A 26,353-nucleotide genomic window follows, 5' to 3' on the forward strand; every position below is an offset into this window, starting at 1 on the left:
ATAAAATAGCACATTTACAAGCTCTTGAGGCTTGTAGACGCCACAAAACCCGGCATCTCCCACTTGGCCTTTGAACCAACCACTCCCTCTCAATTTCTCTCAGGCCCATCTTATGTGCATGTTTGGTAAAAACACTTGCCACCATTCTTTTTGTCAAAGGAACTGCTAACATAGCTTCTGTCGAGAGATGTGCAATTAGAATTTCTCCTGCTCGGATCTTGTTGCAAATGTTGTAGTAGCATGGCTTTATATGACTCTATTTCTTATGAAACCTTGACTCTTTTGATACACAAATAGCTGCCTGGTTGTCGCAGAAGATTCAGATGCAAGGGAACTTAACTGGATCAAATATGAATTGATTCAGGAACTCCTTCAACCTGGTTGCTTCTTTAGTCGTGAAACAACATGCCACATACTCTGACTCCATTGTCGAGAGTGTAATAATATCCTATTTCTTTGAGCATCAAGAAACAACTCCACCTACAAGCGTGAAAATATATTCGGATGTGGTTTTACTCTCATCTGGATCGCCTTGATAGTCTGCATCTAAATATCTGTATATCTATATATCCGAGCCTCCTCTATAAATGAGTGCGTAATTTATGATTCCCTTCAAATATCACAGTACTTTTTTGATGACCTTCCAATGCTTCATGCCTGGATTACTCTGGAATCTGCTAATCAAACTCATGGCAAAAGACAAATCCAAGTTTGTCCCTGAAGTAACATATATTAGTGACCCAATTGCACTTTTGAATGGAATTTTATGCATGGCTTCCTTTTCTTCTGGAGTAGTGAGACACATGACTAGGCTTGACTAGGCTAAGCTTGGTTTTCTTATCAATGGGGGCTAATATGGGCTGGCAATTTTCCATTTCAAATCTTTCAAGAATTATCTTACAATATGTATGTTGATATAATTGAATAGTTCTCTCTTTTATGTTTCGAGTAATTTTGATTTCCAAAACATATGATGCTTTACTAAGATCCTTCATATTAAAATGTTGTGATAAGAAAGCTTTTGTCTCCAATAAGAGACTCATCGAATTACTGGCAATTAACATGTCATCTGCATATAGAGAGATGAAAACCATGTCACTCCCATTGACCTTGGCATATATATAGTAGTCCTCCTGGTTTGGCACAAAAGCAGCAGATGATAGGGTCTCCTGAAACTTAATGTACCGTTGACTTGATGCTTGTTTAAGGCCATAAAGGGACTTATTGAGTTTACACACTAGGTGTTCCTTTCCCATTGCTATGAAGCCCTCTGGTTGTTTCATATAATTTTCTTCTTGTAACTCCCCATTCATAAATGCAGTCTTAACATCCATCTGTTGGAGTTTGAAGTCGAATGGGCTGCTATAGCTATTATTAGAATTTTAACAGAAGGGAATTTTGCTACAGGGGAGAAGGTGTCACACCCCGAATTCACTAACATTCCTGAGGTGTGATAGACTATTCTTATACTATATATGCATAGAACAAAAATTACAATGGTGCATTTGATCATAAGTTACAAGGGGAAGGTCAATCATGCCCACAAAGTCTTCAAAGATGATCTTGTTGCATTCGAACAATGAGATTGCAATTACCTTGAAAAAAATATTTACCATATTTTGATGAGTTTGGCTACTCAGTACGTGATCATCATGGCCTTAAAAAATAATCATGGTTGGAAGATATAAACAATTTCAAAAGGGAGGTCTATTAAAAACAATGCGAGCAAAAGCATTTATGGAGAACAATTTCACTTTCAGAAATGCACAATTAAACATTATCCAAATGATTGAACTGCATACAAACATTTTAACAGAAACACATAACTCAAACGATTTCACAAAATACCCTACTGGCGTCCCAAGTAGGTCACCTATATACCCCACCAGCGTCTTGGATGTGTCCAAACAATCCCTGCAGGTCCAAACATACCTCATCAACGTATCAGATGAGTCCAAATAGTCCCTACCGACGTAACCGAATAGGTCCTAACAATCCCTGCAGGTTCGATCATACCTCACCGGCGTCTCGAATGAGTCCAAATAGTCCCTACCGGCATAGCCAGATAGGTACTAACAATCCCTGCAGGTCCGATCATACTTCACCGACGTCCCGAATGAGTCCAAATTGTCCCTATCGGCATAACCGGATAGGTCCTAACAATTTCTGTAGGTCTGATTATACCTCATATGCGTCCCAGATGAATCCAAATAGTCCCTACTGGCATAACTGGATAGGTCCTAACAATCCCTGCAGGTCCGATTATACCTCACTGGTGTTCCGGATGAGTCCACTTATACACAAATTATCTCTAAAACTCTTTTAACATTAGAAAGCAGCAACATCATATATGCAAAGTATCATTGAAATCATTAACAGGAATTCACTTGAAGGAATTTAAACAATCACTTTCATTGAAATATCTGTAAGTAACCCGTCAAACATTTTGGCAATAATTTTTGAAAGGTAACAGTTCTGAAGGACATTCTTGAAATGTAACATGATAAACAGTCTAATATCAATAGAAGAACTCTTATGGAAATCCAAAATTAAATACGGAATTATTACAATTTATGGAATTGCCAATTTGCAAATAATCATTTCATAGGCAATACTACAATCAAATGCAGAAATATCAGTTTTTCAAGTAATCATGCTGTCAATTGCACATGAATTTTACAATGTCTAAATATTCAAAACAGTAGAAGGAAATATCACAATTTTACTAAAAGCGGAAATATCACCTTTATTTCTAATAATTTACAGTATCTAAAATTCTTAACAATAGACAGGAAAAATAAATTTATTTCAAATAATTTACAGCATTTAAAATTCCTAACAATAGATAAAATATCACAATTTTACTAAAAAGATTATTTTTCAAGACAATGAGGTCACTTACTTTCATGATGCCGATATGCCCATGGGATGATCATCCACCTATCGTGATGCATAAATACACGGTCAAAGCCTGAGAAAAGAGAGATCTAAGAGACTATGTTGCTTTTAGGCATTGTGTCGAACATTTTGCGCATAGTGCTTAAAAGGTCACATCGCGCATACAGATTGATGAGGTGATTGGAGACGATAAGGTCGTTTAGAGAGAGAAGTAGCCATCTTTTGTGGAGAGCGGTGCCGAAGAGTGGGAGCTTGAGATCGGTGCAGGCTTGGAAGAGAGTAGAGTAAGTCTAAACGTGGTGGATAGTTGGAGCATCTAAGATAGAGAAAGATTGAGCTCAACACACTACTAAGTGTGAATTCATTTGGTTGTCAGAAGAGAGAGAAATTGCAGAGAGTGGGTGGAGAGTACAAAGTGCATTTTGTGTCTGTGAACGTGCCTTGTATAAAATCATCAAGGACATTCTTAGAGAGAGAGTTTCGTTGGCTGTTAATGGTGTTAAAGAGCGTGGGGTTGCGAGTTCCTTCCTCATCTCTCCTGTGGTTCAGGCTTGCCTGCTCATGGATCTGTTTCTTCTTGATTCCTAGAGAGCGAAAGTGGCTGCCTTCAGATGAACTTTATCTTTATCTCTCACCTGCACACATTATGTCTGTGGCAAGGATGGATTCGTGAAGGTTGCAGTGAGGTGGCGATTTGTTTGTGAAATCTGCTGCCTCTTCCATAATGCATTGATGGGGGATTTGTTGATTCAAGGAGAAACCAGCAGCTGCTGTAGCCATTCCTCTTCTTGAGCTATGAATTTGTTACTTTAAGAGAGACGTGGAGAGGGTAATGGGAGGGCTGGACGGTAAGGCATGAGAGAGGGCTAATAAAATTATAACACCTAAAACTGTATGTGTCCATGACACATGAATTAAGATTGGCAAAACAAAACGCTTAGCGTACACATCATAGGGCAACGTCAAAAAGAGGAACGAGTGGTCCTCTTGGGCCACATTATAAAAGTGGTCTACTATTGAAATGGTTCTCAAGGCAACCAAAATGATATTACTGTCAGAAAAGCTAACACTGCTAACCTAAATGAAAGGATGCGTAAATTAATGGACCCATGGTCCATTTTGACACAATGAATTTTATTTTATTTTATTTATTTATTTTGTATTTATTTTTATCAACACTATTGATTATATTTTTCAGTTTCAAAAAATTTAGGGTCGTCACAGAAGGTCTCATCATAATCTATTCCTTCTTTCTTGGTAAAACCTTTAGCAACTAATTTGACTTTGTATTTCTCCAACTCCCCTTCTGAGTTTATTTCTTCTTATGAATCTAATTTGACTTTGTATTTCTCCAACTTCCCTTCTGAGTTTATTTCTTCTTATAAATTCACTTGTAGCCTATAGGTTTTCTATCAAGAGGTAGTTTCACTAGTTCTCAAACATTGTTTTGTTTGATCGAGTTAAGTTCATCATTCATTGCTTCTTCCCATTGTGCCTTTTCATGATAGGTTATGGCTTCTTGGTGGGAATAAGGTTCATGTAGGGATTCTTCTTCAATTCTCTCATAATATTCTCCTAGATTAGGTGAAGAATTCAGGTTTTCTCCTAATTTGGTTACTTATCCTAGGACGAGGTGGTTCAGGATCCATGGCCTGGCTTGTGTCATTTTCTATCTCATGAAACTTGGCTTGTTTCAGAGTGGCATGGCCCTCAAGAAACTCTTCCTCGAGGAAATGAGCATCCCAACTCTCAAGGACAACCCCTGTGTTAGAATTATAAAAACAGTATCCCTTACCATGTGATGGGTATCTTGTGAAGATGGACTTAACAGTTTTAGGATCTAATTTTGTCCTATTTTGATGGGGTATTAGGACAAGGCCAGAGCATCTCCATACTCTGAGGTGATCAAGGGACAACACGAGCAGTGAAAATCTCATGAGTTAGTGGGACAACTTTTGTGGGAGTTCGCTTAGGGATATAGTTTTCTGTCAAAATAGTTTCTCCCCAAAAATTTGGGAAGAGTTTAGCATGTCCCATCATACTCCTCACCATTTCCATCAGGGTCCTATTCCGTCTCTTAGCTACCTCATTTTGTTGAGGAGTGTACGACATAGTATATTGATGTGTAATACCATGCTCAATACATAATATTTTAAATAGTCGTGAGGAACATTCTCCACCCCTATCAGATCTAAGGACTTTAATTTTCTGGTTTGTTGGGGTTTCTACCTCGGTTTTATACTCATTGAACCGATCCGGGGCTTCAGACTTTTCACTTAACCGATAAACATAGCCAAAATGGGAGTGATCATCTATAAAGGTGATAAAGTACCTCTTGCGGCCCTTAGTGGCCACATTCACAGGTCCACAAATAGCACTATGGATAACCTCTAATATATCAGCAGCTTTCGGAGCTTTCGCAAATGATTTCTTAACCAGCTGTCCTTGAACACATGATTCATAAGACTCTGGTTAAGTCTCCATTTAGATTACTTAGTAATCCCTCTTTCTTTAATCTCTTCATCCTTTTAGGATTTATGTGCTCTAGTCTCATGTGCCATTTGTACGCATTATCATTGTTATCATTATGACATGAGACATAAGAAATGTAATTCTTTATTACAACTGAAAAGAAACCTTCTACAAGATGACCATTCATGACTAATTCATCTCCATATTTCAACTCCACCTTATTAACAGTGTAAATGGTGGAGTAGCCTACCTTAGCCAATATAGTGACCGAAACCAAACTCCTCATCTCGGGAGCATAAAGAGTTGCTTTAGGATCATGCTTTTGCCATTCTCAAGTTGAAGGACGAAGTCTCTAATACCCAGAATTCACATTCTTGGGTGCTTTTCAGTAGTGCCCCATGCTCAGGGTTTTGGACGTGACTAGGGCCATAAACCGCCCAACCCTTAGTCAGTCAACCCACACTCCCACTGTAATGCATATTCCATTATAAAATATCACATTTACAAGCTCTCTAGGCCTTTAAAGGCCGCAAAACCCAACACTCCAATTGGCGATAAGATGATAGAAAGTAGACTTATTAGGTGGGTTGGCCATGTGCAATGCAGACCCAATATAATATCTGTTAGGAGGTGTGAGTTAGTTGAAGTGAAAGGCTCAAAAAGGGCAAGTGGTAGGCCCAAAAGGACATGGTTGGAAGTAGTGAGAAAAAATATGGGGACCTATGGCCTCACTAAGGATATGACCCTTAATAGAGCAGAATGCCAGACCAAGATTCGTATAGCAAATCCCAAATAGTTGGGAAAAGGCTTGGATGATGATGATGTTTCTATTCTCATTGAGCTCAAAATGAGAACTACACACCATAATTAGGAATATGCTCAGGTCATTTTTAGATAGAAGATGGCAAATCCTTTACAATTAGGCCATGATTTTATAGAACATAAAAGGTTGTAACCTATCGTAATAAAAGAAATAATTTTATGTTTTGTGCTCTTGTTAATTCCAATAAAAGATATCGTTTGAGGATTGAGTGTACGGAAACTGTGGGATCCGATCATGCGATGAAAATGCTTCTTAAGGATTTAATAGCTGTGTACTCAGGCTATACCTTTCCATTTGATGGTTCTACTGTGCTTTCAGATACAGTAATCTCTTGGCTTTTTCTTGAGCTTTCACTTGGCATGGTCAAATTTTAGTTGCCGTCACATTTCACAATGCCATTGATTCTGGGTAGGCATCTATTTTTTGTTAAATGTATTATATTATGTTCAAGCATTTTCTTTTTGTGTTTCAGCACCAATAATGATACTGTAGTGGAGGAAAAGAACCTGTCAAAGGAAGAAAAGGACGCTCTTCAGGTAGACTTGTACATTATGTATAAGTTTTTCATTTACATATATATCATGTAATCTTAGGATATTTTATTCCCTTTAAGGATTTTCATTTGGCATATGTCTATAAGGGTCCTTTCATTTGAGCTGGAATGCTGCGGTCTGTATTGCTATATATCATTTTGCAATGGAATCCTGTTGCAATTTTACAAGTCCTCACTGATTTTTAGATATGACTATGTAGCATAGATACTTTATGTTTTACCCCTTTTTTCCCCTCTTCGTGTTACTTTTCTTGGGATCTATATCTAACAAAATCTATCTGTCATTTAATACAGGTATTATTAAAAATGTGTCTTTCTTCTTATTGGCACACGTTTTAAGTTTCATTTTACTTTTTGATTGCTTTCAGGCCAGACTTCAAAAATTTGAGGCTATGCTTGCTTCATTACCAAAAGATGCCGAGGCACTTGAAGTGAGTTATGATTATCTTGGATAACTGGATACTCAATCTACTTGAACTGTTATTTATTTGCCTACCTGTTCCACCATGTTCCAACTTCCAACATTGTCTTTAATGTTGTTTTTTTTTGTGTCCACTGTTTTCTACTTCTAGTGGCAATTTTCTGAGGGTCTATCTATCAAATAAATATATTGCTGAAATTCACGTACACAGCAATTTATCTTTGAAAACAATCAGAATTTTCCTGAGCCTATGAAAGCCTGACTAGTGCAATAGCTTAATTTGGATTAAGCATGTATGTCATTTTTTGCATTGATCGGAATTGGCAATTAATCTACTAGCCTAGAAATTTGGGATTAATCAAGATTAGGATGGGTAATACTTTCCTTTGGAAAGTTATATGGCTATCTACCTAACATCTGGATTTTAGTTGGCCTACTAGTTTCAAATGTTTCACGTTCAATAATTCTTTTATAGGAAAAAGTTTATAAGAGGTTGCAACATTATATTGTAGAAGTAAGGTAATCCAGTAGAAAGGAGTATTCTGAAGTGGGAAAGCCTTCCAATTGATCATTTCGACCTCAAGATGTATGAATATAAAGAAAAAAAAAATTCAAGTCCTAAAAATATTCCATCTTGTAACAAGTTATCGGAACTGTCTATTTTTCAAGATTTTCAAGTGTTTAGATATTTGCATGATCTGCACCATTTTTTAAATTATTCTAAATTTTATAATTAGGGCCATCGTAAGTTTTCTAAATCTGGAATTACATTTTTCAGAAAAATTTAGAAGTACGCCTTACTTGTATAATATAAGGTGAGCACCTTATACAAACCCCACCTTTCTTTAAAATTTTTGTTGTTGATACCCTCTTCTCCAGTATTGTGTTTGAGGAGCCATCTATAATTTCCTGTGTTTGTCGGCCTTCAAATTCTGGATGGAATCAAATGTGCAATTATTTCCCAAAGATTACAATATCAATATGTTAATGGATTCATTGGAAAACAGAAACAATTTTGCTTAATTTTCTATTCTTGAGAGATTGATAATTGTGCACATTTGTCCTTCTCATTAGTATTTCTGCAGGGAGCTGCCGTTACTCTTGCGGAGTTAGGGGAGTATGGGCGGGCTTCATCTTTACTAGAGAAGCTCATAAAGGTTGGCATGTCTACCTTTTCTGATATCTGGTGGGAGACTTTAGTTGTTGGCATTTTATATTTAGATTTTTGAAACTTTGTCATCTGTTGACATATCTAGGAAAGGCCAGCATATGTAGATGCCTATCGATTACTTGGAGAAGTCAAATTTGAATTGAAGGAATTTGAAGGGAGTGCCTCTGCATATCGGCTTGCTGCATCTGTAAGATTGTTTTGGGGACTTTATTATGAATGGCATGGATTATTTTGAATGAATTGAATAGTTAATGTATTTTGGTTTCTCAATTCTTAATAATGAATTGAATAGTGAAGAAACTTCTCTTGTATTGTCATCTCCTTTGTATAAGTGTATAGAAAGTCTATAGATGCAGGTTTATTCCACCGTTCTTACTGCAGGATGAGTCCTGAAATTGTATATTTGTAAGAATCACCATTGTAATGTTGTGCGTGTGCATGCGTGTGTGCAAGTGTGGGATGTGCTTTTGTGTGTGCTTATGCGTGTATATGTGAGGGAGGGTGGGTGCGAAATTGGAGGATGGGGAAGCTCTGGCAGAACTGGATCTTAACTTCTGCATTAGGAGAGGCCAATTTCTCAGTTATTCATGAATTATTGCACTATTTCCACATAACTCGAATTCCTAGTTGTCTTTGACGTGGCTTTACTTTTTCAAATGCAGATTACCGAGAAGACTGATCTTGAAATTTTACGTCGTTTGACAAATGCATTGCTTGCTGCTAAAAAACCAGATGAGGTTTGTGAGTTCATTTTATTGGGATCTTAAAGCATGTTTGTTCAACTGAGGTTCAGAATATTTGTTATATTCGTCTCTCATTCTTTTTGCTTTCCATCAATTTGATTCATTATCATGCCTCTGAAGTTCTATTCTTCTTTTTATTGTGAATATATTTTGGAGGATATGCATATTCTATATGTAAACCAAATAGATTATGCCCTCTGTATCCAATCCATTACGTTTACAGACAAGTGCCTTTTCTGCAGGCTGTTCAACTGCTTTTGGCTGCTCGTGATAGAATAAACATTGATACACTAATCCCAAATAAACGTGACATTCCAGCTGATGAACAGGACCTGCCCATTCAGGTGAATTATGAGATTATGCAAAGACAGTGCTTATTGAAACTGATTTTGACTCATGTGACCATTTAACTCTCTTTGTGAATGGAACTGAACTAGTGGAAATAGTACTTTGTTGGACTAATCTGATCTTTTGAAACAAATAACTGTGGCTATAATTTCTTCAGTCTTGCATCATAATGCACACATACTTGTTGTTGCTCACAACTCTCTATTAAGTTGTTAACCATGAATAGTAAATTATTTAGTCTACCCACCTAAAACAATGTTCCCATTATATGGGCACATATACAGGCATCCATGTTGGGCACATATACAGGCATCAAAAACCCTGACATTGTGACACCAGTACAAATTATCAAAATAAGATAAAAACATACAATTTAAATATTTTTCAAAGTTCCTATTTAATAGCAACTGACTGGGACAATCATATTTTTTTCTAAAGTTGGGATGAATCTGCCATCATTTTGTATTATTTATGTTATTCATTCCAAGGGATTCTTGCTTGTTGACCTGATCATTATAGAAATCCTGGACTCCATAGTTTAGGTACAATAGCCTGGACTCCACAGTTTAGGTACAATTTAGTTTGGTCTGAACCTTGTTGGAAAAATAATATAGGTTGAAATGATGGCCTCATTGATATGAATTTGCTATCACATTGTTCCTTGTAGGCATGTGATGTAAACTAGATTGAATGGAATGGTTGCTCAAGTCTCGTTGCTGTTTGATATAACACGATTAGAGATCGAATGTGCAGGTTGAGCTGCTTCTTGGAAAAGCATATTCTGATTGGGACCATATTAGCGATGCTGTTGCTGTTTATGACCGACTTATCTCGATATTTCCGGATGACTTCCGGGGATACTTAGCTAAGGTAATTTCTCCTCTATCATCCGTTATATTTGGACATGAATACTTCTAATTGGTTCTTATCAATGTTAAAAAAGAATGCCCATCCAGATCGAAATCTTTCAATCCATATTAGAATTGGCAAGGAACTGTCCCAATTCCTGGTTCCTTTAAATAACCAGGACTTGGTCCAATTTGGACAAACTCACTCTGTTCAATCTAAGAATCAGGCGATTCTATGACAAGAATCTGGTAATCGCTGATTCTATAATGTAACTGAAATGAAAAATATCTTATTCTCTCATTTTTTTTCACCAAATTTTGTCAAATTTGTCCCAAATTGTTCCTCTCTCATTGATCTACAATAGCCCAACAAAAAATTTTGAATAAAAAATGAAAATCTCTATTATCGAATTTGGGTTTTTTTCCTACATTTTCTTACACTTCCGCTATATTCTTTGAATCTCCTGAATTTTTTATCTATTTTTTTCAAGTGTTATTTGATCATTTTTAACACTTTAAAGGTCTCATCATCATCGTCAGAGTCTTTTCCCAACTATTTGGGGTCAGCTATACAATCCCGGTCCACCATTCTACTCTATCAAGGACATACTCTCAGTGAGGCCATAAGTCCTTATATTTTTTCTCACTACTGCCAACTTTGTCCATTTGAGGCTTTTCCGTGCCTTTTTTGAGCTTTCCATTTGAACCAACTCGTAGCTCCTAATAGGTGTTGTACTGGATCTACACTGCACATAGCTAGCCCATATAAGTCTACTTTCTGTCATCTTATCGCCTCTTGGAGCCACACCTAAGTTCTCCAATGTATTCATTTTGAATTTTATCCCTTTTTATCTTGCCACTCATCCATTCTAACATCCTCATCTCAATTGCACTCATCTTATAAGTATGTTGTTTCTTGACCACCCAACATTTTGCCTTATAAAGTAAAGTTGGTTTGGTATGCGGCGATCACATACAACTCTAGTTGTGTTAGTGTATAAAACGAAGTCCAAGTGACATAACATAAATTTTTTCTTTAATTCAATGCAACAATGCTTGAATTACATTAGTCTTACATCAACTTATTCAAATCCAGCCACCAAACTTGGCTTCAAATACACTTGAAAGGAACATTACAACTCTAATTGGTCCATTGTCTTAATACAAGACGCAATATACATCAAGGAGATTGATTAAACACATGAGGTTACACTTGATCTCAAAATACAACAATATACAGAAAATTGCCAAATAATTCAAATACAATCTCCCCCTCTACCAAATACAAATATTATATATGCATAATTAATTTGATCATAGGAAGCCTTACATGGTGCTCATTTTTCCTGGATTACAAGCTTAGGTCTTAGCTATGTATCATGGGATGACTTCCGATGGTATAAAACGTAGGCCAATAGGAACATCAAATTAGGAAGTATTCAAGCATCATATCATCTAAACTTTCATGGCTCATTCTAACATATGAGAGAGCTTAACAAATTGGATCCCAAATTGAGGAAAAACATAAGAGAAAAGTAGGCACAAATCACTCTCAATTTCGGTGAACAATAGAATAGCATGAGCATGGAGATTAGGGAATACTTTTCCTCTTAAAAGTTCACCAAAATATTTAATAAGAGAGTGAATTAATTGGCTGATTTGGATCCAAAATTTGCAGACATTCGGCCAATAAAATTTCAACAAAACACTATAAACAATCTTTCTAAACTTAGATCACTCAATTAATAATCAAATCATCAAACTCAAGGAACAATTTAAACTTGAAATCTCATGAATCAAGAGGAAATTAGATCATCATAAGTTGCTGTAAATGTGGATTTACAGCCATTAAAAGGCTTCACGAAAGGGTTTGATGATGGTCTCTTCAAATAATCTAGTATCCATGGGGCTAGGGTTTCATCTAAGCTTGAGATCAAGGTCGATCAAGGTCAACTGGAGCTTTAATGGAGGTTTCTCGCTAGATCCTCACATCTTTCTTTCTTTCTCTCACTAGGATGTTTCTCTCATGAAGAAGAAACAAAGGAAAAGTGTGCTTCTTTCTATGAGAGAGTTTTTTTCACTAAAACAAGGAGGTGGAGAGAGAATAAGTAAGATGAAGGGAGTACCCCATTGTATAAGAATTAAGAAGAGAGAGAGATCGGTGGAAGGATGAAAGGTGTACCTCACTTTTTAAGTATTTCTCTTACTAATAACTTTAGTAAGGAAGAGAGAGAAAGGGAGAACATTGGGCGTGGCTTTTTAGACAAGAAAGAATGAGTTAATTGAGAGATTGGGGGGTATTTATAGAGTTTGGTGTAGAGATACTTTAGATGTGTTTTAATCTTGACCATTGAAATACATCATCTATGGGTTCAAAGTGAGGCTTGATACTAGCCTACCATCCACCATCATGCCATCTTGATGTGTGGTATGGATTTAAGCACCCTTATCCTCCATTTATAATCCATAATTCACTCCAAATTCCCCTTGTATAAAAATGCCCATGCACTTTTCAAATAATTAAACTAGAAACCAAAGTGGAGGGTATACCCTTAAGGTAATCAGGCACATTTCCAGCAAAAAATCAAATTAAAAACTTTCATTCCATTTTGAAGGAGCATGTGTGGTCCAATCATATGGTGCCATATGTGTAAGTTAGTTAAGTACGCAATTACAACATATGCCCTTAGGGTTTCAATATAAATATCAAACCCTATGCCCCTTTTAGAATGACTCACATATATGCCCCTTGTAGAAGGGCTCACACATGTACGCACATAACACTTTCCGCACACATTTAACATGTGCGCAAAATGCATTCTTCCAATTTTCAAAAAATTCACAATCCCTTAATTTCAATGCCCTCTTTAAAACAAATCACATAATGACCAAAAGGCCTACCATGGGGGAATGACATCACCCCCACGTCACCTTCTTGTGAGGCTGACATTGAGGCCCCCCATGGCCCACGTGGATACCCATTAGCTATTTGGGTGTCCTGTGCACATCTCAAGGATGCTATCCTTAATCATCATTTTGAAAAACAATTATGGAAAACACATTTTTTTGTTAAAAAAAAATCCAAAAAAATATCCAAAAATTTCAAAAAATTCTTTTAATGATTTTCCATCATAATAAATCATTTTGGCACCATATAAAAATAATTTCAAGAGAAATTAGGATCATATGGAATTGAATTAGGCATCAGAGCACTCCACCCAGCTAGACCTAGAATCTAAAGCCACCTTCTCAATATGACCCAACAAACTCGTGATCCACGGTACAAATCAGGAGCTCATGATATAGTTTATTAAAGTTAAACCAATGAGTAACCCTGAATTCTAAAGTTTTAGTGGATTTCAGGTGCACCTCATAGAGGACATGCCATTGTTTTAAAAAGCGGGCCACCTAGCACCTAGGCGGTCAAAAAGGCTTGGGCGCATCGCCCAGGTCTAGGCGACCAAATTAGGCGGGTTGTCCCTGGGCACTCGCATAGGTGCCAAGTAACTTGCCTAGGGCTTACGCCCCAATGGAAGTGCCCCTCGTTCAGGGCATTTTTTGTTCCTTTCTTTTTTTAATATAATAGGGGCAAAATCAGGGGTTTTAGGTTCATTTGAAACCTAAACCCCATTAGGGCCTATTTAGAGAGAAAAACCCCCAAAAAACTAGTTTTTGGTGATTATCATAGGATCGAAGGGTTTGTCAAAGTTACGAGAAATTGATCTAAAGATCACCCATTGATTGAAGATTCTTTTGAGTCTTCAAGTAGCCAAGTGTATAATATATATATTATATTTCTTTTATTTCTGTTTTTCTCCTCTTGGTTGTGTATTGTGAATTTGTGGTTCACTGGTTTGGTAACTTTGGTTGGTAAATTAAGTTTTAACTATGTGTGGAGTGTGGACTATCAAACTATTGGATAATTGGATATGGACTTAGGATTATGGAGGAGTGTATGCTATGTGGACTTGTGTACTATACATTTGATGTGCCCTAAGTCTCTAACTCTTATGTATTATACAATTATATTTATATTGTTAGACAGCGAAGACATTTTTCTTTCTTTTGGGCAGCTCAGGTTCTTGGTGCCCACCTAGGCGCTGGGCGGCCTAGAACCCCTCGGCCGCCTAGGTGCCGCCTTGTGTTTTCTGAAACATTGGGACACACACATATAAGATGTGGGAGTTCCTCTCTTGGCACATGTGCATATCCCTTCACAGTGGATCCTTGGAAGGGTGGCTTCCCATGCTTTGTGATTGTTTACGTACATGTTATGAGAAGGTTATGTAAGGGATTTAGGTTAATGCCCTCTGTTAGCCTTAGCCTTCTCATACAAGGGACAACAATCGAGCTCCTCTCATCATCAATCACATAAAAGCACATAACCCTAACCCATCACAGAGTCATGAGGCCCAATAACAATAACCGAACCTGGCTACAGGTAACCCTCAACCCTCTCAGTGCCTCTCATATACATACACACTGTCCTCAGGACTCTCTCGGGGTTATGTGACTCTTGGTCTTTGTGTGCCAAGACCTTAAAGTCACATCACGTTTGTACGCTCCCTCTGTTATAAGAGCTATAACATGTCAGTGTTACAAGGCCTTGAAGGGCCATAACTCCAACAGGTTGCAGATCTCCACTTTGCCTACCTAGCTCTAATTCTATACGCCACATCTTCCTCAATCTCTCAATTTTCCTGGATTATTGCAAGTGCGCTCTTTTTGGTATTTCTTGACCGTCAATTTTAAGTACTTCCTCGTCTCCGCACCTATTATTACTAAACTTTCAATCCATATACTCGGTTTTAGCATGATTCTAGAGCATCTCTCCAAAATTCAAACTATGTTGACGCTACTTCGGGTCTCATTAATCAAAACTATGTCGTCCACGAACAATAAACACCACAATACCTCGTATTGTAGGTACTTAGTTAAGTTGTCCATAGCTAAGATAATGAGGTATGGCCTCAACGCTGACCCCTGATGTAGACCTATTGACACCGAAAACTCACTCGTCTCTCTACTAGTTGTCCGCACGCTAGTTATACTTTTTCGTGCAAATCTCTCACCAAATCGGTATAGTATTTGGAGACTCATTTCTTTTTCAATGCGTACCAAATTTAATCTCGAGTTACTCTATCATATGCTTTCTTTATATCAATAAAGATCATGTGGTGGTCTTTTCCTTTCGTCCTAAACTTCTCAATAACTTGTCTAAGTAGGAAAATAACCTCAATTGTTGACCTCCCTAGCATAAAATCAATGCTCATATTAGAGGAAATCAAAAAATGAAATTGTGCGGTTTTTATTATTTTGAGCTCAATTTTTATTCTGACTTAAATATGTTTTTGTTTGATTGAAAACAATATAAAACGATTAAAATCTATGCATGTTTGATGATTAAACTTTATCCATGCAACTGTTTTCCCCCTTTCATTTCCATCTTAATTCTCGTGAATCATCTGATCATGATCGGAACCACCAATCCAGATTGGTTTACGGGAGAGGGCTGATCAAAAACTCAATTCTGGTATTTGAAACAATGGTTATGATTATTTTTGTCTTTCTCTTCTTTTCCCACAATTAGTGTGGTGATCATAATTAATTATATGAAGGAAATCCTCTAAACGACATAGTGCACGCTCTACTTATGTGAAAGGCGTAAAGATGGCTAGCTTTTTATATTGTAGGATGAAGAATATATTAACTGGTGCTAATTCTTTGTAGTAGTTTTCTGTTCTTTGTTAGTAGTGGACCTTTAGATTTCAGACAATCCATTTGAAATGCAATTACAGCTTTGTGATCGGGGAGAGGTAAAACAGGACATGAATTAATGTTTACGGCTTTCAGGGAATTATACTGAAAGAGAATGGCAAAGTTGGAGATGCTGAAAGGATGTTTATTCAGGTAATATTGAGATGTCGGTCATGCATTGTCGTGTTTTCCTGATTCTCTTTGAATATTATTTAAAACAAATCTATTCTACACCCCCAGTGAAGTTCTATGAAACATCACCCCTGCTGATGTGGAGATGGCTGGGCTGTCATTTCTCCAATAATATATGTCAATTTTTTTGATGTATTTTGAGCGGAGGGACTACACACCCCAGCTGTCCGCTGTTGGCATCTGCTGGCTAATGTACAAAGTCTTTACAGAAACTTCGTTATCCTCATTGTTGACAAATTTTAAAGCACACTACTAATCTTAAGAATGGTCTTCAACTCAGTTTCCATGATTCCCAACTTCAATGATCCTTTTGAAGCATCATTACAAAATCTCAAATTGCACGTAGCATTGTGTAGTTCAGGCTTAGGCATTTATTTGTAATGGTGTTTATTTGTAACACCATTACATAGTACCAAAATACACTTTGCATTGGGTACTTTGAGCTCTGATGCCTGATTGTTTATAGCTTTTCATTCATGTATGAGGTTTATAGGGGAGAGATTCATGCCTTCACCATGAGTTCTTTAACCAATTAACAAACTTCATTTTGTCTGCATCTGTTGTTATGGAGGTTCCAGAGCAATTTTAGAGAGAGAGAGAGAGAGAGAGAGAGAGAGAGAGGTGTGATTAAGCAATTTTAACAAAACCAAAAAAAGAAATGAAAATTTTTTCACGAAGAGAAATCCATGTGCAGGCAAGGTTCCTTGCTCCTGAGAAAGCCAAAGCAGTGGTTGATCGTTATTCACGATGATAGTCGAATGGAAGCAACCCAAGCTCTTAAATTAATGAGAATCTTAAGGCATCCAGTTTTCAGTAGGGATACATCCAATGTATATATCTGCAATTATTCATCGCTGTTGTGCTGCAAATCAGGAACATTGTTGGTTTGTCTGAGATAACACAATGAGATTTACCGGCCACCCTTTAAAACAATCATCATATGGATGCGAGTGTTGGTTTGTTTCTAAAGCTAACCGTATGTTTGGTGGTTATGTTTCATGGGTCCTTGAAAGTAATCTATTCTCCCCTGTCTTTAATCTCTAGCCGGAAAATCTTCATTTTAGGAAGTTTTATGGGTATTTAGGTCATCATTAGCTAGAAAGTACAGGCGTTTCGTTTACGAAGAAGTATGCTCGGAGATGACAAATTAAGCTGTTTATTATATTGTATATTGCATGAATAAGCCAGACCATTGATTTAAAAAATATTGATCCAGATCTGTAATTGCCGATCCGGATAGAGAAATTGTGGGTACTGAGATGGTTTCTAGTTGGAACTAGGAATCGGTCTGATTTTAATTGACTCACCTAGTTCTATTAGAGAATGGGGCGAGCCTGTCAAGGAGCCGGTGATCTAGATCCATCGAGTCGAGTGGTTCTCACCCATTTTATTTTTGGTTTGTTCTCAATTTTTAAATTTGTTTTCAATTCCCCCAACCTATTGCTCCATTTGATCATTTCTTAACGCGAACATTCCTTGAAGAAGGGACCTTTGCAAGCCTGAAGGCTATGCGTATAAATATGTGCCCTTGAAACTACTATAGCACCTCCCTTTTTTCTTCTTCTTCTTCTTATTTTCCCCATGTCATTCACTATCTTTAGTTTGTTGTACGGGATTGCTAGGAGACATGGGAAACATGGGAGTTTCATTTAGTTTTTTTTCTTTATCTATTCGTTTTTCGATTTTCAATTTTTGGGCTTAATTCTCTATCATAAGAAAATATCAAGCATCAAATATTTCCTTCATGAAATCTGGTGATTGTCATTATCATCGTTTTAAAAAAGAGAAATTAACATAAGTATCCTTTATTTTCGCAACAATTTAAAATTCGCTTATTCTTTATATATTTTGCACTCTTGTCTTTATTTATTTATTTATTATTGTTTTTCATTTTCAAAAATATCCCAAGTTTGGAACTCCAAGTTCGGAACCAGGGTCTCTTTTTCTTTGTGGGAGATTGGTTAGAACTTTGATTTTAAAGTGAATTTTTGGCAAATTAACAGTCTAGGACTTGAAATTTTGACCCAGTTTTTTCTTCAAGAAATTAAGTATCCCCAGTTCATTACTTTTAAGTTCCAAACTGGTCTTCTACTCCAAAAAAGAGGAAGGTAAGCTAGTTTGAAACTTGGAGTTCCAAACCGGGGAGTTTCAAATTAACTTACTTGTCATCCTTGTTTTTCCGAACGAGTGCTTTAGAATTTGAACCTCCAAACCACTATTTTACCCTTAACAACAATTGAACCCTTCTTAATGGTTAAAGAGTTTTACAATAGAGATAAAGTTAATACAGCAATTAATGCACCATTTTTAACTCAAATCCCCAAGACGAGTGCAATTGAAGGCATAAATGATTTGAGACCCATAAGTTTGTTGACATTTTGGATAAAGTGTTTTTATTTATCTAATGCTCATTTCTCAATAATAATAATCGGAGTAATGGATTGGAAGAAAGCTCTGGATGGTAGAGACGCCGATGTGCAAGGCGGTAAGAATGTCGGGATGGTGGATTCATGCTCTCCAACGATTGTGGTGGATCGAGTGGCTTGGGAGCAGTTAGATATCAAATTAGAATTCTTCGTGTCAGGTTCTTTCTCGCCTCCTATTGCTGATTTCTTTGGCTCATCAGACTGGGCTCAAAGGGGTTGGAATTTATCTTACCGTCTTAACGTTAGGGCTATTCGCTCCAACAAAGTAGTTTTCAAACTACATTTGAAGGAGGAGGTATAAAATGCTCTATCTAATAGATTCCGTACAGTAAGAGGAAGCCTATTATCTTTACATCAGTGGAAGCCTTCAGATCATGGATCTTTTTACATAAGGAGTCGGTTTGGGTAAAGCTATGGGGTCTTCCTTTGTATGATTGGAATTTGTCCATTATTAAAAACGTAGTTAGTTATATTGAAGTCTAAAAGGATATGGATTGGGATTCCTTTTTGAGTCCTATCTGTAGATTTGTACGTGTTAAGATTTGGAGATGTTTTGGTATGTCAATTCCTGGGAAAATTCGCTTATGTATCGATGATGATTTGTTTGAGATCTTAGTTATAGATGATACAGAAACTGCATCTAGATTGGCACAAAAACCTGTTATGGATTATACACTGAAGATCAAAAAGTTTGGGAAGAATGAGAGGCCGGAGAAGATGAAGATGACTGTCGGAAGTATTTTTTCCAGGAAGTATATCCATAAGAATTCGAGGAGTAATTCTAGGAGAAACAATCGGAAATTCAAATGTCAAAATTTTGTAACTCCTAAGATCATTAAACGGTGGATTCCGGTTGGTAGGTTCTCGGAATCATTGGTTGGGTTCTCGGAATTTAGCAATAATAAGTTGGTTTATAAGGCGCATATCAACAACGGTGAGGAGATTAGTGAGGCGCCGATCTCGAGGACCACGTGTGCATTTCCGTTGAATGGCCCACATATTAGAAGTTCTTTGGAATCTGATGGTCTGTCGGGTTTACCTTCCTTTTTGTAGAGGATTGATTCAGTTTCTGATGGAATGGCAGCGCGTTTGAGTCCCAAGACATATTTTCATGATGCGATGATTTCTGACAGAGAATGCAATGCGTATGTGGCGTATGATTTCCCTGGGGTCAATCTACTTCAATTAAAAAATTCTTTTTCTCTCTCCCACCTTTTGAAAGAAGTGGAGTTGAAAAGGCAATTATTGGTTTTTCTTCTGTGTCTTCTTGCTCAAAAGAAGCTTTCAGTACATTGTTTCGAGTGGAGGTTATCGTGCCTGTTGCTGGCTGTTTTCTGGAAGTTGAAGATGTATCCCTTTCCTTTTTGTTTGGCAGCGGCCGAGGGTCAGGCAAAGAAAACTAGAACTCGGTTTGATCATTTGCTAATCGATCCTCTAGCTATTATGGTCATAGAACCAGAGGAAGTTCCTTTGAGTCCTGTGCTTTTAGCTGATGAGACCCATTTTAGGGCTCATATGGAGGAAGCCGTTTCTGAACCAACATTAGTTTTGATTGAGTCCTCTGTGGCACTGCCTCTGGATGGAGGTTCCTCCATTACTTATCTCAGGCCCCGTTATGAGGAGATGCCTGTGAATGAGTCTTCTTTGGTGGACAAGATGATGGATGATATGGGTATAGATGATGGTCCTTTAAGCGTGGTGATGTACGATATTAAGGAGTGTAAAAGAGTTAGGATTTTTGCTGATAAAGGGGAGGTGCCAACCCGAAAGACTGGTAAAAGCTAAGCTAAGCATATTGCCTCTGCCTCTAAGACCTCTGCCAAAGGTTACGCTCCTGTCAAGAAGAACAAGGTTGCTCTGCAGGGTGTTCGTTCGTCAAATAGACTTGAGGCCCGTGGCATCCCTAAAGGAGGTTCGATTGCTGCAGTTGTTTCTTTCTATGACTCGATAGTGGTTAATGTGGATTCTTCTTCGACATCTTCACCTAGAGATGACGAGCTGAATGAAGCTCTTATGTTGGAGGAGCTGTATTTTGGCCCAGTCCTGATGGACCATGTTTCTCGTCTAACTCTCCCCCATTTGGTTTTTAAATGAACTTTTTATCTTGGAATATTAGGGGTTTGGGTGACCCCAGTAGGAAAAGGAGCGTACCATTGCTGATCTCTAAGTATAAACCAGTGATTTTGGTTTTACAGGAAACCAAACTCCCTAGTCTCAATGTTTCTGGGGCTGGGGAGGTTTGGGGATCTGGTGCTGTTGGTTTCTGTGAGATTGATGCGAGTGGTGCATCTGGTGGGTTAGGAGTGTTATAGGATCCTTTAGTTCTTCAAAACTTTGAGATTATTATAAGGGATAAATTTTTGCTTTTGAGGTTTCATGGTCCGAAATTGGGTTTTTCTTGGGGATTTTTGAATGTTTATGGGTCTTCTATGCGTGCCCTTAAAGAAGCTTTTCTCAATGATTTGAACTCTATTATTCATTCATTTCCTTTTCTTGTGGTGGTCAGATGGGACTTTAACCTTATTCGGTGGCCGGACAAATGCTTAGCATGAACTCCTATTAATACATCAATGAGGATGTTTAATAGGTTTATTAAAAGCAACTCTTTTATGGACCTTGGTATTATTGGATCTAAGTTTATTTGATCTAATAATAGTATCACTAATCTACCTATGCTCAAGTTGGATAGGTTTTTTATTTCAATGGATTGGTTTGAAGAATTTCCCTTAGCCTCTGTCAAGTATTTGCCTAGACTTTCTTCTGATCATCTCCCTATCTTACTGAATATTGGTTTATTAAGACAAGCGCCGAAACCTCTCAAATTAGATGTGGGTTGGTTGGAAGAAAGAGATGTTATTAATTTGATTAGAGGGGCTTGGGAAAATACTGTAGTTGAGGGTACTCTAGATTTCCAATTGCATAACAAATTGTTGAAATATCAAACATAAATTGATTGCATGGAAGAAAGCTAACAATTTTGATATCTAGACCAAACTCGATAGTGTTTATTGAATTGTTAGATCATAATACCCAGTTGGCTGATGTTTTAGCTGAGCAAGCGGTATTGGATCGATGTTTGAAACTTAAAGAATTGGAGGATTTACGGAGATCAGAGGAAATTTATTGAAAGCAAAGGTCTAGATCTAACTGGCTGAAAGAAGGGGACCTTAATATCAAGTTCTTTCATGCAATTTTCAATGCGAGAAGAAGGCAAAATGATCTCTCTAGATTGACTATTCATGGGATTGATTCGAGGAATGATTCTGCAATGGAGTTTGACGTCATTAATCACTTCGAGAGGGCTTTTTCAAAAGAAGTCAATTTGACTCTTAAGTTAGACAGAGTACCATTCAAAGTGTTGCATGTGGAGATGAAGAGTCAGTTGGAGAGAGATGTCACTATTGAGGAGCTGCAAAAGGCTATATTTGCAACACCAAGTAATAAGGCGCTAGAACCTGATGGTTTCCCTTTAGCTTTCTTTCATAAATTTTGGAACTTGGTTAAAGCGAAATTGTTGGAGTTAGTCGGAAGTTTCATGATTGGAAGGCATATTTATAAGCGGGTGAATTCAACTTTTTTGGCTTTGATCCCCAAGAAATCGGTGATATCTGACCTCTCAGACATTAGACTAATTAGTTTACTCACAAGCCTTTATAAAATTATTGTAAAAGTGTTGGCAAAACATTTAAAAGTGGTCATTCCTCTCCTCATTTCTAGTACGCAGTTAGCTTTTATTCAAGATCACCAAATTACTGATAGTGTGCTTGTTGTGCAAGAATGTATTCATTCTACAGTATTGGGTAAAAAACATTGTATTTTTCTTAAGCTTGATATGGAAAAAAACAAATGATAGAGTGGAGTGGGGAATCCTGATAGAAATTTTAAAGGTTATGGGGTTTGGCGATAGATGGAGGAGCTGGATTTTTAGGAGTCTTTTCTGCATTCAATTTTCGGTGTTATTTAAAGGGAGTCCCATTGGCTTTTTCAATGCCTCTAGAGGACTTCAATAAGAGGGTCCTCTGTCTCCCTTCTTATTTACCATATATGCTGAATGCTTCAATTTGATGATGAGTAGGGTGGAGAGTTTAAGTCATTTTGCGGGTTTTAAAATCTCTGACTTAGGTATTAATATCTCTCATCTGCAATACGCATATGATATTTTAATTTTTGTGATGTTGAGTCTATTCAACTTAAGAACATTGCTAGATTCTTTGAAGTTTGTGAGGTTACCTTAGGCCTGAAAGTTAATTTTCACAAGTCTTCCATGATTGATATAAATTGCTCAGAGGAGATGATAGTGAACTTGGCAAGTGTGATGGGGTGTAAAGCTGGTTCATTCCCTGTCACCTATCTTGGTTTGACTATCTTAGATTCTAGTTTTATCATTGCATTCTGGGGTAAAGTGCTTCAAAGAGTCCGATTCAAACTAGATTTATGGAAACATAAGGACTTGTCGCTAGGTGGAAGGGTGACTTTGCTGAGATATTGTTTGGCTAATCTTCCGGTTTACCAGATGTCCTTAATAAATATGCCCGTTTCGATCACAAAAAAAATTGAAAAAATGATGCGGGACTTTTTTTGGGTTCCAGTGGTGAGACGTGAAAATTTCATTCGCTGAGATGGGATAGAGCATGCACTCCAAAGAGAGAAGGAGGTATGGGTATTCGAAATATTAGAATGGTTAACCAAGCTTTGATGTGTAAATGGTGATATCGTAGTCTCCACTTGAAGGACCAACTTTGGTACCAAGTTTTATTATCAAAGTATGGTGTGGATAGACATGAACTTTGGCTTGGGGGCGGAAGAGGTAAAGATACTTCTCATGTGTGGAGAGCTATCTTTAATTGCAGGCGTATGATTTCGGGTTCATTTAGATGGAATTTAGGTAATGGCAGTCAAATCTCCTTTTGACACCATAAGTGGATTGGAGATTACTCGTTAAAATCTATTTTCCCAGAGTTATTTGGGATTGTTACTACGCCTAACTTAAAGGTCAGTGAAGCTGTAGAAAGAAGGGGTTATCTTATTTCTTGAAATATTTTTTTGGCATATAGTTGGTTGAATAATGTGATATTATCCCAATGGTGTGCATTGATGGAGTTGTTGGATAAGGCTTATATTTCGCAGAATGCTGAGGACAAGATGATATGGGACATTGAAAGTGATGATATTTTCTCTGTTAAATCTTATTATAATCTTTTCTTTCATGACCGTTGGAGATGGTCTTTCCCTCAAATTGCTCAAATTGGGAAGTGGCTGATTCTCCACAAAGTGCAAGTTTTTATTTGGTTAGCTGCACATAATAAAGTCTTGGCATTTGATAATTTGACTGAGAGGGGAAATTTTTTGCCAAATGTTTATTTGTAGTGCAAATATGATGGTGAAACTGGTGTGCATCTATTTATCCATTGCCTTTTTACTGTGAGAATTTGGCAATGGTTGTTTGGTGTTTTTGGGATAAATTTGGTGCTGCCTCAATTTGTGGGGGGGATTGTTTCGCAATTTAGCTCTACCTCATCAACCTAAGATGGGTAGTTTAATTTAGAAGATAACAAAAGGTGTTTTCATTTGGGAGGTTTGGAAGGAGAGAAATATGACGACTTTTGATGGGACTTCTATTTCTTTTGATAGACTAATTCATATCATCAAACTTTCCATTTGGTCGTGACTATCAGTTACAAAGGAGGGATGGGGCATCTCTTAGGTAGATGTCATGCTTATTCTCAATAATCTTTTCTCTCTTGGTGTTGCTAGCAGTAGATCGAAATGAATCTGGAATGTGCATTGTCTTGGAACCTTAAAGCTAAACTTTGATGGAAGCTCTTTGGGTAACCTTGTCTTAGCTGGGATTGGTGGCGTGATGCGATATTGTTTTGGAAATATTTTATATACCTATACAGGTCCAATAGGTAATGCAATTGCTAATTTTTCCGAGCTTAGTGCTTTGCTTAGTGGGTAAAAGATTTTCATTGTTAGAAATCTTGATAATAGTTGCTTGATTGAAGGGGATTCCGTGAATGTGATTAGATGGTGTAATAACGAGCAGAGAGTTCCTTGGGATCTTCATTATTTATGGTTGTAGATTATAGATCTCCTACCTACTCTTTTAGTCTCCTTTTTTCATGTTTATTGTGAAGTGAATAATGTGGCTGATGTTTTAACTAATGGTGGAGTCTCTTGTTGTCTCTAATGATGTAATTTCTTTTTTGTAGTTATCAATAAAAGTAGAGACATTTGTCAAAAAAAAAAAACTAGAAAAGCAAAGGGCTTTTTTGAAGCTACAAGGGGAGTGAGGCGAGGGGAACCATTGTCCCCATTTTTGCTTACCATAATATGCGAAGCATTCAGTACCATGATGAAGTCAGTGGAAGAAACTGGATTAATATATAGGTTTAGGATTTGCAAACAATAGGGTAAGTGCATAAGAATATGTAGATGATACTTTTTTTTTTGTGATGATATGACAATTAAAAAATTCGAAAAGATTCTTAAAACATTTCAAAATAATTATTAGGCTACAACTTAATATGCAGAAAACTAAACTGGTGGGGGTGGGATGTAAGAAGAATGACATAGTAGGTTTTGCAGCTCTGATTGGTCATGTAGTAAATGGATTCCCTTTTAAGCAAAGGGGTTTGCGTACAGTAAGTTTAAGAAAGCCAAGGTTAATTTAAGACGTAACTTGGATCCCTGCTACACAAATGTTTCAACTTAAATTGGATATATGAAAGCCAATGTATAACAATCCTAAACTTTTTTTTTTTTTTTTAAAAAAAATATATATATATAATATTAATAGTATTAACAGAAATAAATACAAATAAATAAATAAATATATAAAATAATAAGTATATATTAGTAATGATAATAATCATAATAATATTAATATACTGTTAGGATATTGTTGCTTTTATATTAACAACAAATAAACGATATTATTGTTAATATACTTGAGGGTTCAATTTTATTTGGGTGGACCTTAGGTCCACCATCTCAAAGACTTTATGTTAAACTCCTTGCATTGAGGTGCCTTTTTTTGATTCAACGTTCTTTCTCTCTCTTAAAACTAAAACCCATCAATGGGTTTCTCTTTCTCTCTCTTAAAACTAAAACCCATCAACGGGTTTCTCTCTCTCTCTTAATGCTGAAACGCCATCATCAGGAGGCTTTTCTTTTTCCCTCTCAAACAAAAACCCCATCAACGGGTTTCTCTCTCTCTCTCTAACATGGTTAGGGTTTATGTTTAAGTAATGATACTTATGTACTTTCTTTCACTGGAAAAGATTCTTCATTCACATCGAGTCTCTGAAGAAAGTATCAATGTTTTTGTGTGGAATGGAACTGATGCTCCCCCAATTTCGGAGTTAATGTAAGTGACATCATCTTCCTGAAAATAGTCTGTTTTTAATAAATAGTGATATTTCCGTCCAATATCTTTATTTTATAAGCTTTGTGTGTAAGTGACCTCATGGTCTCGAAAAAGAATCCATTCTTTTTAAAAATAAAATGAAATAATTATTTCTACTTATTATCATGAATTTTAGGCGCGATAAATTTTATGCGCACACGACCTCATTATCTTGAAAAATAATCTTTTTAATAAAAATTGTGATATTTTATCTATGTTAGAAATTTTAAATGCTGTAAATTCTTAGAAAAATAAATTTATTTATTTATCTTGTCTATTGCTAGAAAATTTTA

At 36.8% G+C, this 26,353-nt stretch overlaps 1 protein-coding gene across 22 annotated transcripts in view; it reads left to right on the forward strand.

Moving 5' to 3' along the window:
* Window positions 1-17,195, forward strand: part of LOC18437189 (Tetratricopeptide repeat (TPR)-like superfamily protein) — a 38,461-nt gene extending 21,266 nt beyond the window's left edge. For 11 of the 22 annotated variants that reach the window (XM_088870634.1, XM_088870635.1, XM_020669045.2 and 8 more), the window contains 9 exons: window positions 6,666-6,729; window positions 7,115-7,177; window positions 8,253-8,324; window positions 8,424-8,525; window positions 9,001-9,075; window positions 9,324-9,425; window positions 10,183-10,299; window positions 16,131-16,187; window positions 16,921-17,195. In XM_088870634.1, the coding sequence (XP_088726760.1) occupies window positions 6,666-6,729; window positions 7,115-7,177; window positions 8,253-8,324; window positions 8,424-8,525; window positions 9,001-9,075; window positions 9,324-9,425; window positions 10,183-10,299; window positions 16,131-16,187; window positions 16,921-16,977 (709 nt within the window). In that variant the 3' untranslated portion in view covers window positions 16,978-17,195. Of the gene's footprint in view, window positions 1-6,665; window positions 6,730-7,114; window positions 7,178-8,241; window positions 8,325-8,423; window positions 8,526-9,000; window positions 9,076-9,323; window positions 9,426-10,182; window positions 10,300-16,075; window positions 16,188-16,920 lie in introns of all 22 variants that reach the window. The other 11 variants (XR_016058440.1, XR_016058441.1, XR_016058444.1 and 8 more) reach the window with 3 other exon arrangements.
* The last annotated feature ends 9,158 nt before the right edge of the window (window positions 17,196-26,353 follow it).

Source organism: Amborella trichopoda, chromosome 6 (assembly GCF_054954075.1).
Source record: "Amborella trichopoda isolate Santa Cruz 75 chromosome 6, AtrichopodaSantaCruz75HAP2 v2.0, whole genome shotgun sequence".
Taxonomy (NCBI): domain Eukaryota; kingdom Viridiplantae; phylum Streptophyta; class Magnoliopsida; order Amborellales; family Amborellaceae; genus Amborella; species Amborella trichopoda.